The following is a 14121-nucleotide window of genomic DNA, read 5'->3' as shown; positions in this document are numbered from 1 at the left end:
AAAACGCTTATTAATGTGCATTTTACAAATGCAAAGGTTAATCTTAAGAGACAGGAAAACGAGGCTGTCAAATCTTTAAGCATTTCAAGCTGCAGCTCTTTTGATGAGATCGGAGACGCAGGTCAGCAAGGAAAGTAAACATCCTTTTTACGATGCATTATATATTGTGCTTTCTTTTTCTTTTGAAGGCACATAACTTGAACAAAAGCTCCTCACAGCTGTGTGTGCCCAAACCCCACATTTCACCTGAAGCACACGTTCAGTGTATTCTTTTAATGGAAACGGCCTTGTAACTTCCCCTCTGACAGGGCTGAATTCAATGACTTGACAAATCAATATCAATTAGCAAGCGGCTTTTGTGTTTGCTATGAGAGGCCATAGAGGGAGCGGACAGAAAACCGCCACAGTAATGGTATTGATTTCACTTCCCTGCTTTAACTAAGGTGATCAGCTTCAACGAGCGACGCTTCGGCTGAATTAACACATGCAGCTCGTCTCTCAAGAACATTTTGCTGAAATGTAGGAAAGCGAACAGGCAAAAGACCTCACCCCGTTCTACAACTCCAGTAAGTTTTCTTTGGGGGTAAATTCATTATTTTCCAATTTCTAAATGACTCCGATGTGAACTGCAGTGGGTTTCGGGGTTGTTTTGGGGTTTTGTGGTTTTGGAGGGTTTTTTTGATAAACGGCAGACAGACTACTTGAAGCTGTTCTAAGGGACAGCAAAACTTTCTGCATTGCGGTATAATAAAGGCCAGTTATTTCTGCGAGTAGAAGTGGCACAAGCAAGGGAGTGCAATCCAGTCCAAGCCACCCCAAGAACGCTTACAAACGCGACAGCGTAACCAAGGGAAGGGTGCCGCTGCGACTTCAACACATCGTTAGTATGCAGAGCGTCTGAAGGGATTTTTGTCTGATAACGTTTGCAACGCCTCACTGAGCCTCAGAGCACAACTGCCACTGTAGTCATTACCCTGGCAGGCACATTTCTGTCACTGTCACCTGCACAGGATTGGCACACCATTGCCTTACAGGCCAGTGCTGAAATATTTTAAATTAAACAGTGACTTTCTGAGTTTCTGAACAAAACACCTTCTCAAATATGTGATTTCTAGCTCCCCCCCCAAATGCTTACATACGTGGGTACCCACATACGTACATACAGTCGCCAAATGTATGATCCACTTGCACCCCGTACATCTTAGGATGAAATGGGACAAACAGCAGTTAATGCGCACTTCACCAGCTTCAGCTGCAACTCAGTCAACCCATAGTCTTAATCTTTCCTCCTGAACACTCTCATGTTTTGACACCAGACACACAACCATGTTTTGACCATGACAGATAAATATATTTCTGTAGCAAAGCCTCATTCATCCACACGCTATTTTTCCAGAACCTTCACTGCCATGTGCTATCGATCTTCACCGTAACGTTTTCATGGAAGCAGTAAATCCTATCTTGTCAGAGTCCAGGATGAGATGGACACCACGATGGATACCCTCATTGTTGTGGTGCAACAGAAACCCTACAGGATCCCCGGACTCGGTGTGAGGCCACCCACCCTGCCCAACCCCTGCCTGACAAGCTGTGATGGGAAAAGAGAGCACAAAGGCAGCAAGTGTGAAAAGAGAGCAGCCCAAATTGCTTCGTGCCGTGCTGAAATATGATTGGTATCCGATGGCCTCAGATTTGGGAAGAACAAAGCAATGTAAAACTGACAAAATAACATGTGTTCTGTCCCACTCTTCTGATTTAGTTGCCTTCAAACAAATTCCGGATTTTTTCTGTATTTCTTTGAGGCCTCTGTTGCATTGCTTACTGCTTCAGTATGACACCGCGTCACAAAATGTGTTTGCTTCTCAGGAAAAAAAAAGGAACCCCAAACCTGAAGAGCAATGAGACTAAAATAAAATCATTGTTTATAAAGGAAAACACTGAAAAAGGATACAAATTGCAAAAGAATAATATAAGTTAAGTAGCTACATCTCAATTATCTGTATCTTGATTGGAGGGAGAAATGGAGACTGAACACATATCCAGTGCATTGCAGGGCAAAGCTTTTTAACGTCCAAAACAAAATTTTAACTTTTCCTCTCTTCTTTTCTGCTTCTTTCTTCCCTTTGCTGAGCACGTCAGACTCTAATAAGTTCTGCAATTTGCCTGATATCCAATATACTTTAAATTCACCATGAAACTTTTCTATCACCAAATGCATGAACATGAGATTGAATAAAAAATTAAATTTAAACCCAGTAAACTCAATAATAAATTGGAAAATTGGTTTAGTACTGAAGTTTAATAGTGTACTGTGTATGTGTATTAGACACTTCAGATGATGACTGTTTTGTGGATTATACTTTAGAACATGGAAGTCCACAAGCATACCTCAGAACTGAAATACTTTTTATTTTTGTTTAACTACATTGCTAAGATTCTTAGCTCAACTTGATTAAAACGTCATTTGGACATCTCCTGGTAGAACTGTCTCCACGTGTTTCGGCCCTAGCTACTTTCAGCCCTCCAGGGCATTTTATCTGAAACTGTTCCACCCTCCTCTATCTGAAGCACGTTTCTGAGCAGCACACCCATTCCTGCACAGACTCCTCCAATGCCACTCCCCATGGGAAATGATTTCATTTGGCTTTTTGTCTGTTTGATGCTTTGCAATGAAGAAAAGCTATGTAAGCCATCAAAAAGAACCGGATTTATGTATTTTTCTGGAGAAAGGTATAGACAGAGCACTAGACTGCCTAAAATTAGGCGAGCTAACAGTGAGGTTATATGGGAACTAAAACAGCGAGTAAAAGCTCCACAAACGCTTACTTGAATTGGTCTGGTTATGCAGCTGAGTTTTTAAAATTGTGACAAAAATGTCTAAGTTTCTAACTGGTGCAGCAAAACAAGAAGTAAAGAAACAAGAAAGCAAGAAGTAAACATCATGATGGCAGCTATTTCAATCCTTTCACCAGCACATTTAGACTACCTTGGCTTACTGTCCTTGCTCAAAAACCAGAAGGACCCAAGCCACATTTTAGGGCAGTAATTGATCAGTTTCTCAGATTTTCTTTTTCCAGTGAGTGCAACTGTAACAAGCTGAACAGTTTGTCAGAGACGGTGATTCTTTTCTTCGGGATGTCCTGGTTTGAATTAGAACAGAACTCATCCTGCTCAGTGATTTCACTTTTCAGCTCAGTCTCTTCTAGGTAACTGCGCTTTCTGAAGTTCTCAGCATATTTCTGCAGACAGCGTCTGCTCCTGGCAGTGATAACACTGGATGTTCACAGTCACTGCCAGCGTTTGGGATGCAGAAAGGCTCCATCCTGCTCAGTGATTTCACTTTTCAGCTCAGTCTCTTCTAGGTAACTGCACTTTCTGAAGTTCACAGCATATTTCTGCAGACAGCGTCTGCTCCTGGCAGTGATAACACTGGATGTTCACAGTCACTGCCAGGGTTTGGGATGCAGAAAGGCTCTGGCTTGTACTTGCTCCTGTGCAGACCAAGGTCATGCTAAATACTGTGTCCCATGCTGGGGGTGCAGCAAGTGAGAGGCTGCACCTGCGGGGAGGAGCGGACAGGACAGGTGACCCTGCACTGACCAGCAAGGTCTTCCATCCCATAGACGTCACAGTCCATCTACCGCTGAGGGTTCACAAGGGTCAAGCGCTCTCCTCCAACGTCCGGCATCCATTCTGTCTTCGATCCCAATCCGTGCATTCCTGAATCCAGTTTCAGAATCCAGCTCCTGAATTCAGTTCCTGTCCGCAACTGCGCCCAGTCTGGGACCTCCCCAGTGCCTGTCCCACAGCATCACTGGTGACAGTGACAGAATTGCCATCAGGGCGTTTGGGTTCCATATCAGTTTTGTATATATTCATATGCATTTCATTTTATTGTTATTATTCTCACTAAAGCAGTTTTAGTTTTCTTTTCCAACCCCTAAGTCTCTCTTAGAGAGACTTAGTCTCTCCCTTTTCCATTTTGGGAAGGGAGAGGGGTTAATAGAGAGCATCGGTCATTCAACTAGTGGCTGGCCTAGCCCTAACCCTTGATAATGGAAAAGAATATTCTCTCTTTAATTATATGCGTTTTTCAAGCAGTGTCTTCAAAGTGTCCTGAAAATGATCATGTATTCCTTACTGTACTTAATATCCTCACTTTCTGTCTTGATTCTCAAATTGGTTCAAGACATTCTGACCTTTTCATGGTATTTATCTGTAAAAGATGACAAGGGAGTCTGGACATTGTTACAGTGAACCCCTGTCATAACCTATTATCTTTTAAAGCAAATGTCATTTTGTTCCTGTGAACTCTCTGTCATCAGGCATAATGTGTTTGTGTTATACCACCAATCTTCCTAAATTAAAGGTAAGGACATGAAGATATGAATATTTCTGTCAGCAAGGGGGAAAAAAATTCCCATCAAGCACAATACAGGAGACATACTTTGTTAAAGGGGGCTTAGCCACAATACAGCCACACGTACCAATTTGGTATCAACTGGTGTCCCTTTATGCCCAGATAGCTCTATTTTTATACCTTAGCTAATTCATTAGTAAACACCGTTACATCATATCTAAACATTATGATTCGTCACTGGTTAAAAAAGTTAATTCGTTAGTAATCGGTTACATCATTTTTAGGCAGCACGATTCGTTACTTGTCATTAATTATGTATTAGGTTAACGAAAAGCCCCCCCTTTAATTACCTCACTTAGAAAACTTGTTCAACACACCTGCAAGAAGTTAATAAGACATTCGACCTTGGCCCAGTTCTCACTTCTCAGCAGTTTTTTAAACAAGGATCCTAGCTAATTAAAGTTTTGATAGCTGAGCTGCAGAGCTGTGATAAGTAATTTCAAACAAAGAGCTTTGTAAAACTGCACTTTGGCTACCTGAGAGCTGAGGTTCTGTTAGCCACTAAAGCAGACTTTTAAAAGCAGACTTTAAGCGAACTTTAGAATTATAGTTTTGCTAACTCAAAATAAGATTCTGGATTGCCCAAAATATGTCCATTTTCTTGAAGAAATCCCACAATACTTGAATTGGTCAGACAGACAGGTATCCTTGGAACTGATCCTATTGACCAAACACAACCCTGTGGCTTTGTACTCTCACAATACGCTGCCAAAAGCCGACAGGGTTCATTTGATACTACAGTTGTGTAGTATTTCTGCTGCATATCCCCATTCCCAGAGTATCTATCTTAGTTCTACGTTTCACTGAACTGAACACGGTGTTAAGCGGTCTGACCCTCATCCTCACCAGGCAAGGCAGCCTCCCCGCACGACCCAGATCCTGTGCTTCCCTCTTCTGCCGTAAAGAGGTACAGCTAGATTCACTTCACCACGAAGTGTCATAGAAAAAAAAACACAAGGGTTTCCTTTTTGTTTGGTAAAAGAAGTAGAAGATTTTAATAACATACGATGTAGCACTACTAAAACCAGGGAAAAAAATCCAGGTGATCCATCTACTACCCTGTGATCATCTGCTAACTTGCTCACTAATTTTTCAATGCAAACTATGCTTCAGCATCTGCTGTAGAAACAATTTGATTTCCTAACTTTAATTTCACAATCACATGCTTGAGTGTGCTTTCTTATTTTTTATTACAAACCAAATAAGCACCAGGAGACCACCACCATAAAACATCGTTTCCAAAGGCAAAAATCACACATTTTTCCTGAAGGCTGGCTTCCACTGAGGCAAATTAAAAATGCATGTTGGAAACGACGCATCACCCCTCTAGCCTCAGTTTGAGGAAAACATGGACTATGCCCCCACTTCCCCAGCCTCAGAAATGCTGCATCAAAAATGTTACCAGTGGTAGTTTAGGTTTTTTCCTGTCTTTCAGTTTCAAAATGCAAATGTAAATTCCATTATGGGAAAGGTGGAAGAAGCAGTGATAAGGCTTGGACATCCTGAGAAAAGGATTACGCAAGTGAATGCTTTAGATCTACCATCATTAAACGAAATATTTTTGAGGGACAAAACTAAAAGTCTGTGCACCCCTGTTACAAGAAAGGGAAATGCGCCCCCCCGCCCCTGCCCCGAGCACTCCTTAAAATGGCAGTGAGCAAAAACAGAAAAAAAAAAAAGAAAACTTAAGTAAACACGGGCTTAGAGATATGCAGCTCAAGAGCAGCCTGATAAAAACCAACTGCATCGAAGGCAGAAGTTTATATCCTCCACTTGGGTACACGGTTTCACTTAGGAAGCATCTTGATTCCCTGAATAATGCCATTTTATAGGAAACAAGTTATGACTTCTCAGATTACTTCTCAAAGCAACACGTCAAAGAAAAGTAAGTGAATCAGTAAGAAAATAGCTTTGGAAATTTCACTGTTGCTTACAACTCCAAAATGTTCCCGTTCCCTACAAATCCCTGGTGTATGTGGTTTGGGGTTTTTAGCCCCATTCTGCTTTTGATTTGAGCAAAGGACATTCTCAGCTGCTGTGCCCATTTCTGAACAGAGCTTATTACTCCTGATTTTTTAAGGCATTTATAGATCAACGTGTTCCTCTCCCTGGAACAGCTCATTTCTCTAAACACTTGCATTTTTGTCCCATGCGCTGTAAAGAAGGATGACTGCATTGGTAGGATAGTCACGATAGGAAAAGCACAGCTGCTCCCAGAAAGCCTCAGACATTCACAGCATTGTGGAAGCTGTTCTGTGCTAAATGGCACCTTTTTGAAGGAGGCACCACATTAGAGAAATTTCAGACATGAGGTTTCAAACCCACACCCTCAAGTCCACTGTGCAGGATTCCTCATTTCCTATTGGCAATAACTGTCTTACTGAACAGCAGTAAACCAGAGAAACGGGGAAAGCCTCTCGGAACGACGCCTCCAAGAGACTGCTGATAGGCCTCCGCAATTTTGTTTTGTGTGATGCTGTGATACACAGCTCTTTGCTCCCATGATAACCGCCTACAGTGTTGATTTAATTAAGTGGAAAACATTACGTTGTATCTTCTACTGAGCGAGGAAGAGGTCCACATGTCACGAAATTTCACTTTTTCAGCAGAGCACATTCTCATAGTAGAGTGTTGCTGCTAGTAGTGAAATAAAATACCACACACATTTACATCAGGTAATAGCCTCAGATTCGAAACTTCACATACTTCCTCATGAATCGGAACCGAACTAGATTACCATAGAACCGGGCACATCTTTTCCAACAGGTTGGGGACCTATAACGCAATACGAACAGAAGCTAAAAGTTTCCAATATTTTCCTTTTTCTGCTATGAAGAGGCTGAACACCTGTTTAATGTGCCCACAGGCAATAATCAGGAACCAATGATGCTGCTTTCAGTTACCATTTCATTTCCTGCTACAGCAGTACATTGCTATTAACAATGACCTTCTGGTTGCAGAGGATGTGATATTTATTAATTAACAGAACAAGAAAAAGATCCCAAGTCCCTTTGAACTTGTACTTTTTAAAAAATGAGAACGTACTTACAAAGAGGACAGGCTTGCTGAAAAAAAAAAAACCACAACCTCTTTATATTCATCCGAGGTTCACTTCACATCTGGTCTTCACTGTTCCATAGCACTACTCATTATGATCTGTTAATTAAGAAATGAAAGTGCTGCCATGACTTGTTTGGAAGAAATGGAAACTTCTGGATGAATTACCGGCTCTGCAGTTCAATCAAGAGGGGATCTGGGTGGAACCATCAGGACAAGAGAAATAATAGCTTGGGAAAGGAGCTCTCAAAACAGCTGATTTGATTTTCCCAAGCAAGTGATTTATTGCCAGAGACGTGGCTGTTTCACCAGCACTAAGCAGAACAGGATCAAAGTCAGCATTAAAAATCTTACTAAACCAGGCAAACAGATGTAGAAAGTCTCCCGCGCTGTGTGCCAGCACCGCTTTCCGCTTTCTCCATTGCCTTGCTGTGTCCAGCACCCCCAGGCCCTTGCTCTCCAGAATGTCACTCCAGCTGGAGAGATGCCATGGAAGCGGCAGCTCGGACCGTGTCTGTACGCTGCTGACCACTGCCCCACGTGCCCATCGAGTTCCGCCCCTGTGCCTCTCTCTGCTGTCAGTGCTTTGCAGAACCAGCAAAATCTAAGTGACTGCCAACCACCCCTCAGGGAGGTCCAGCAAGAAGAGCAGCAGCAGTGTCCTTCCCTCGCAGCAAAAGGTCAAGAGGGCTCACAGGAAGACCAGCCATCCACAATTAAATGTCTGCATGTTACAGGCCTTTGATTCTTTTGGATTTTTGCTGCCTCACACTGCATTTTTATGCAACAAGCAAACAATGCTTCATTTGGAAAACACTTTACTTAGCAGGCACTGCTGCTGTCAGCTCTCTCAAAGTCATACTTAATATCCGCGACAAGGACAACCAAGGATCCAAGCAGAGAAGAATCCACGTTGTTGATGCAGTTAAACTCCATGGCTTCAGAATGAAGATCCAGGCTAGAAGCACCAGGATAGCCTGCAGAACCAGCTGAAGTGCGGGACAGGCAGGCAGGCTACATCTAAGGATGCGCTAGAGAGATCTGTGGGGGTTGCAGTGTATTGGTGTCCTCTTAAGATGGTCATGTGCGAGGAGTGGTAGATGTGGATCCTTCGGCCCTTATTAACTCCACTAATGGCCTGCAATCCCCTGAAGTGGCATCTTCACAAGCTGCTGGACCAGGTCACAGAGATCTGCTGGCTGATGGTCCCTGCTTTTAACAGGGTGTGAGCACGTGGAGAAGGCATGTCCTGAGGCATGCTGCATCCAGGCTGCTGGGATGCTTGGCCTTGACTTACTCGTTGCCACCAGAAAAATCGAATGGTTGCAGCAGATCTCTTCCTGGTGTACTTTAGCGGTCATCTATCTCAGTCATACTCCATCACTCACCTGACATAAAGAAATTGCTCCACATTGTTATTCAACAGTTTGTAGAGCTCTTAGCTTCCCTTTGCTGTTCTGTATGTACAGTGCTGCTGCGTTTAGAAGGCTCCAGTGTAATTTACAATCCAAACAAAGAAAGTGGGAGGCAAAAGAGACTAAGTAATTTGTCCCGTATTATGGAACAATGCAGAAGGAGAGGCAGCGAACGAAATGCAAATCTCTGACTCTAGTCTCCTGGACTGCCGCCTCCTGTGACAGTCACTTTAAGACATGGATAATAAGCAGTCACCATATGAACAGGGCACCAAGCAGAGACCCTAACGTGCTGGTGTACTTCTGACAGAGCAGGGAGCTGCCAGAACAACGGCTCAGGGCAGAGCTACACTTTTATCGCCCTATCCGCCTAACGCGGCTCTGCCTTTTTGATCACGCCATCGTCCCCTCCCTCCTTTTTCTTGTATTTCTTTCCGATTCGTAACACATGCTGCAACTGCGCGGGCAGCTTTATTCTGTAAAACTGTTCAACTGTGGCTTTTTTCTACATACACAGAAATTAAGTTTGTAAATCAGACAGAAAACAATGCTGGAATCATCCAGATTATGCTTATTATGCAAGAAAAGATCAATACTAATCCACTCTCAAGCTATTAATCCCTAATCCTTCAGAAATTCTAGTATCCACATCTGACGGTTTATCATTTTGTAGGCAGTGCCATTACTCTGTGCTGACATTTACCCTAAATATATACTATGTCAACTGAAAAACAAGGTTATATGAAGCCTGCCAGTTTCAGCTTGTATCACTGTCAAGAAACTGAACACCAAGAGCATTTTGCAGAGTGTGACAATCCCTGAAAACCTTAGGAATCAAGACTAGTCCTGCTCCAAATGTTTGAGAGAGTCTCAGAGCTGGATCAGAAAGTTCTGGGGTTGTTTTCATTTAATTTTTGATGCTGAAGAAAATGAGTAACTGGCTTTGCTGCTCCCAAAGATTTTAAGAGTTGGTTTGGTTTGGTTTTTTTTTTTCACAATGGTGCGCATCAAAGAATTTACCAAGAATGGAGTAGTGCTATTTCTTTGGGAAGAGAAACGAGGCTATGCAACTAATCCTGGTGAGTTTGGAAGGAGGAGAAGATAGCATGGGTTATTCAGTTGCCACCTAAGAGCACTGGGGGATACTAACGCCACTTTTACGGTAAGCTTTCTTCATTGTAGTGAAATAAAGCTCCCATCTCCTGGGAAAAAACTGGAGCTCAAGGTGGCCTCAGGAAGCGTGAGTTCAATTCATTCTTCAGAAGACAGTAAGAACTGCCTGTACTCCTGAACCTGAAAGTCCCCTCTCACAACCCTGCAAACAAAGACGCTGTGTTGATTGACGTGGGAACAGCAAGATACCTCTTGTACACTGCAGAGGGGGACCACACCGCACCTCTGAGCACTCCTGCAGCTGGACTCGGCCCAAGTGGTCTAGCACTGTGTCTGCACTGCAGCCTTTCCACAAATACACTGCTTGGGATCACATTTGTCATCGGGTTAAGCTTCAAGGACACGCTCCTGAAGGGTGAGGGTCATTTGGAACGAAGTTATAAAAGAAAAAGGAAACAAAGTGCATGACTAAGTATGCCCCTAGCAGTGAAGAGTCTCTTTTGTGGCTCCAGCCCCCTGGTTGGTTACCGAGGCCGGGTACATTAGCTTTTGTAATTTACACAAAATGTGGAATATCTTGGAAAGGTCTCAGAATTATCCTAGTTTCATGTCTTTCTGTTAAACATAGGTACACTTCTTTTTTCCTCACATGCAAACAGGACCTGTTCAATTTTTTCTTGGAGACGGTGAAACAGAAAGTTAAGTCCATTACAGTAAAGCTTAAAATATTATTCAGAAACTGCATGCATTCACGTGATACCTGAAACTGCAGAAACAACAAGGAAACATTTTTATGTAAAGCTCTACTTTTGGCTACGTTAGCAAAACTACACTTCATACATTTGAAGATGTATAAGAAAACATGAGATGCAGCAGAAATTATCTCCCTCCAGAAAATTCCTTCAGCAAAAGATAATAATTTGTACCATCACTAAATGTACAGTTTGTAATTTTGCACTATTCTCTGAAATGTCATATTTCTGTTTCAACATTAAATACAAAATTAGTATTTTGCCATTTCTGATTCTCTTTGAGGTATTCCTTCTAAATGCTAATACAATAATCATGAGGAAAACCAGAATGCACATCACGAATTTTTGTGTAAACCTCTTAGAAGAGCCCGGCAAGTCCTCTCATTAGGATCTACCGAAACCTGTAACGTTCCATCCAATTCCTGACTTCTGATCTCCTGCAGTACTTAGTTTTGAAAACATATACTCTGATGCTGGTTATTTGCTACATTTGAATCCAGAGCACATTCTGCAGCAAGGCTGCAACTTCTTGGTATTGGGAGGCTGTGTGCGTTGATCTACTGCCCGTGGACTGGCGTGGCTGAATGAAGAGCTTTGGCTGGAACTCAGGAAGAAAAGGAGAGTCTATGGCCAATGGAAGAAGGGGCAGTTCCCTCAGGAAGACCACAAGCACTTCCTGAGGCTATCTAGGGAGAAAACTAGAAGGGCCAAAGCCCAACTAGAACTTAATCCAACTACTACTGTAAAAGACAATAACAAAATGGTTTTATAAATACATTGAGAACAAAAGGAGGACCAAGAAAAACTCCATCCTTTACCGGATGCAGGAGGAAACATAGTGGCCAAGGATGAGGGAAAGGCTGAGGTAGGAATCCCACCTTTGCCTCAGTCTTTAGTAGTTAGAACAGTTGTTCTCCGAGTGCTCAGCCCCCTAGCTAGAAGACAAGGATGGGGAGAGGCCTAAAGTTGCGCCAGGGGAGGTTTAGGTTGGATATTAGGAAAAAAATCTTCACTGAAATGGCTATGAAGAACTGCCCAGGGAAGTGGTGGAGTCACCATCCCCGGAGGTATTTAAAAGATGTCCACACACATAAGGTGAACTGAAGAAGCTATTAAGAAAAGGCCATTACGACCCATAATGTTTTAAAGCCAGTTCTAACAGGTTAATCAAATACTCAGTGAGCAGGCAGTAGCAGAAATGAGTCTAATTTGCTCTCAGATACCACAATGTGAATCCACATCAATTGATTTTACTACAGATACTCTCAATCCGTAAATATGTAGCCACGATTCTGGACCCAAATTGCCCATTTGCATGTGTTCATATTGTAAAAGTGGCTGTTTACGTTACAGAAAAAACCCCAAACACGTTTAGTGGAACTCGTATTTGTACTAGAAAAACGTATCTTGAAGGGTATGATTTGGTGGTGACTTGGCAATGCTCAGTCGACAGTTGGACTTGATGATCTTGGGTCTCTTCCAGCCAAAACAATTCTATGATTACACGATCTGGTTCCTATACAGGTGTCCTACACCTTTTACGAACATTCTTTGTCACAAAATTTAACAAACTCATCAGCCTACACACCAGGGGATGTTCTTTTTGCTTAAGAAAATGGTGTTGATTTTATTAAATCATTAGGGACAAACTTGATCAAGTCATGACTCTGTAGCAATAATAACTATCATCTGCACTTCTAATGTCAGAATTCAAGCCTGAATTCTCTCACGTCCCTCACGAACAGTGCACGGGAACAAAACACACTCAGAGCGGAGGAAACGCAACGCAGAGCCGTGGCGATCTCAGCTATGATTTCAGTGCACATTTTTGTTTCCCATTTATCCACACGACTGACATTTTCAGCAGCTTCTGAAAAGATAATTTCAAACAAAGCTCTCCTCACTGTCACTGTCACTCACTCACAGCCCAGATCTTTTCAGATGTAGACAGTGTGTTAAGATGGTAAAGCTGCACCACTATCTGATATAATTAGGGAACGGCTGACTGCCAAACAGAGAAGTAACTCTGAAGTATTTTGCCACCCTCACTTTGTAAACGGGAGCACTGCAAAAAAGTCCTGCGTGCCATTTCACACAGCTGTGCTTCTGGTGGACTTGCGTGCTGACTGCTCTCTCCTCAGAGCACCATCAAGACGGGCTGACATCAGTAAATACTTTATCAGCTCTAAGTACACAGGGGTTTTGGTGCTTTGGTTCAAACCTTATTTTTGTGTTTTATTTCCTTCCATGAGCCACAGTGAACATCAGAAAGTACAACAGTTGAGGTATATTCAGGGGAAGCACTTCCACGCTGACAATAGACTGGTTTTGTAGCCCATGAATCTCAGACTAGCATTCAAAGAGGAACTTATTTCAGCTTAAAAAACAGCAGTTGTAACGTGAATGAATAAACGCTTTACCTGTATTCATCCTGGGTAAACCGTGGAATTACCGATGGCTGCAGTACAGCAATTTCTACAGTAGTGGTATTGAACTTCACAGGATCCCCATCGTCATACGCGATGACCACTAGCTGTAAACAATACAGAAAATCACTCTCTTAGTATAGGCAAGTACATTTTTTATGTTGGCTTTCAACAATACCTCTTGTATTTTCAGTGTCTATCAAGTTGGATGAGATTTTCTCTCACTGCAAATCATACACTGTATAAGAACAAAACAGAGGAAACAGATGACAGCCATTTGCAAGTTGAACCATCTACTAGAAAATTTACAGAAACACAGGAATTCCAATGCAATAGATTTCTGTAAACACCTCTCTGAAACACACTGACAGCTTCAAGTACATTTTTCAAGGGGTTCTCTTCACATCTAATCACAGACTCTTTACTTAGAACTCCAGAATCAATTTCTGCTTCTTTAACAGTATTTATTTCAATTCTACGCCTATGCAGTAGAATATTTTTAAATGAAAAACCACCTATAACTCCCAATAAAACAGAAAAAGTGCTAAGTAAGAATTCAGTGTTGCTGACAATGATATTTAAAACTGAGGTCTGACACCAAAACAAAAAACGAACATTAAACCCTCTCCAAAAAATGCTCTTGGAGAGATCTTCAGTGTGCTACAGTGTGGACAAGACCAAAAGACCTTCTCCAAAGGCAGCCTACTATAAATCTTTTGCTTAGGTGACCTTTACTCGTACCTATTTTTTTAATGTAATCTGTGCTTGTCTGCTGGGACAACCAGGTTCAGCTTTCTTCAGCTTTGATAGGAAGGTAAGGTATCTGCTGCCGAAAGGATGAGACCAGCCCACTGAAGATGGAGCACTGTACAGTTTTCCATTTCCCAGTTCCTCTAAATTTATACTTATTTCAGGAGGTCTCTAGATGGAGCGGTTTA

At 42.3% G+C, this 14121-nt stretch overlaps 1 protein-coding gene across 1 annotated transcript in view; it reads right to left on the bottom strand.

The window, feature by feature from the left end:
- LOC104500721 (protocadherin-15) overlaps positions 1-14121 on the bottom strand; it is a 111605-nt gene that overhangs the window by 46806 nt on the left and 50678 nt on the right. Inside the window, exon 8 of the mRNA XM_010144416.1 lies at positions 13178-13290. Within this exon, the coding sequence (XP_010142718.1) occupies positions 13178-13290 (113 nt within the window). The remainder of the gene's footprint in view (positions 1-13177; positions 13291-14121) is intronic.

The sequence above is a fragment of the Buceros rhinoceros genome, unplaced genomic scaffold (assembly GCF_000710305.1).
Source record: "Buceros rhinoceros silvestris isolate BGI_N320 unplaced genomic scaffold, ASM71030v1 scaffold2711, whole genome shotgun sequence".
NCBI classification, from domain to species: Eukaryota; Metazoa; Chordata; class Aves; order Bucerotiformes; family Bucerotidae; genus Buceros; species Buceros rhinoceros.
Note: the sequence above shows the minus strand (reverse complement) of the source record. Positions and strands in the feature narration are given on the sequence as shown.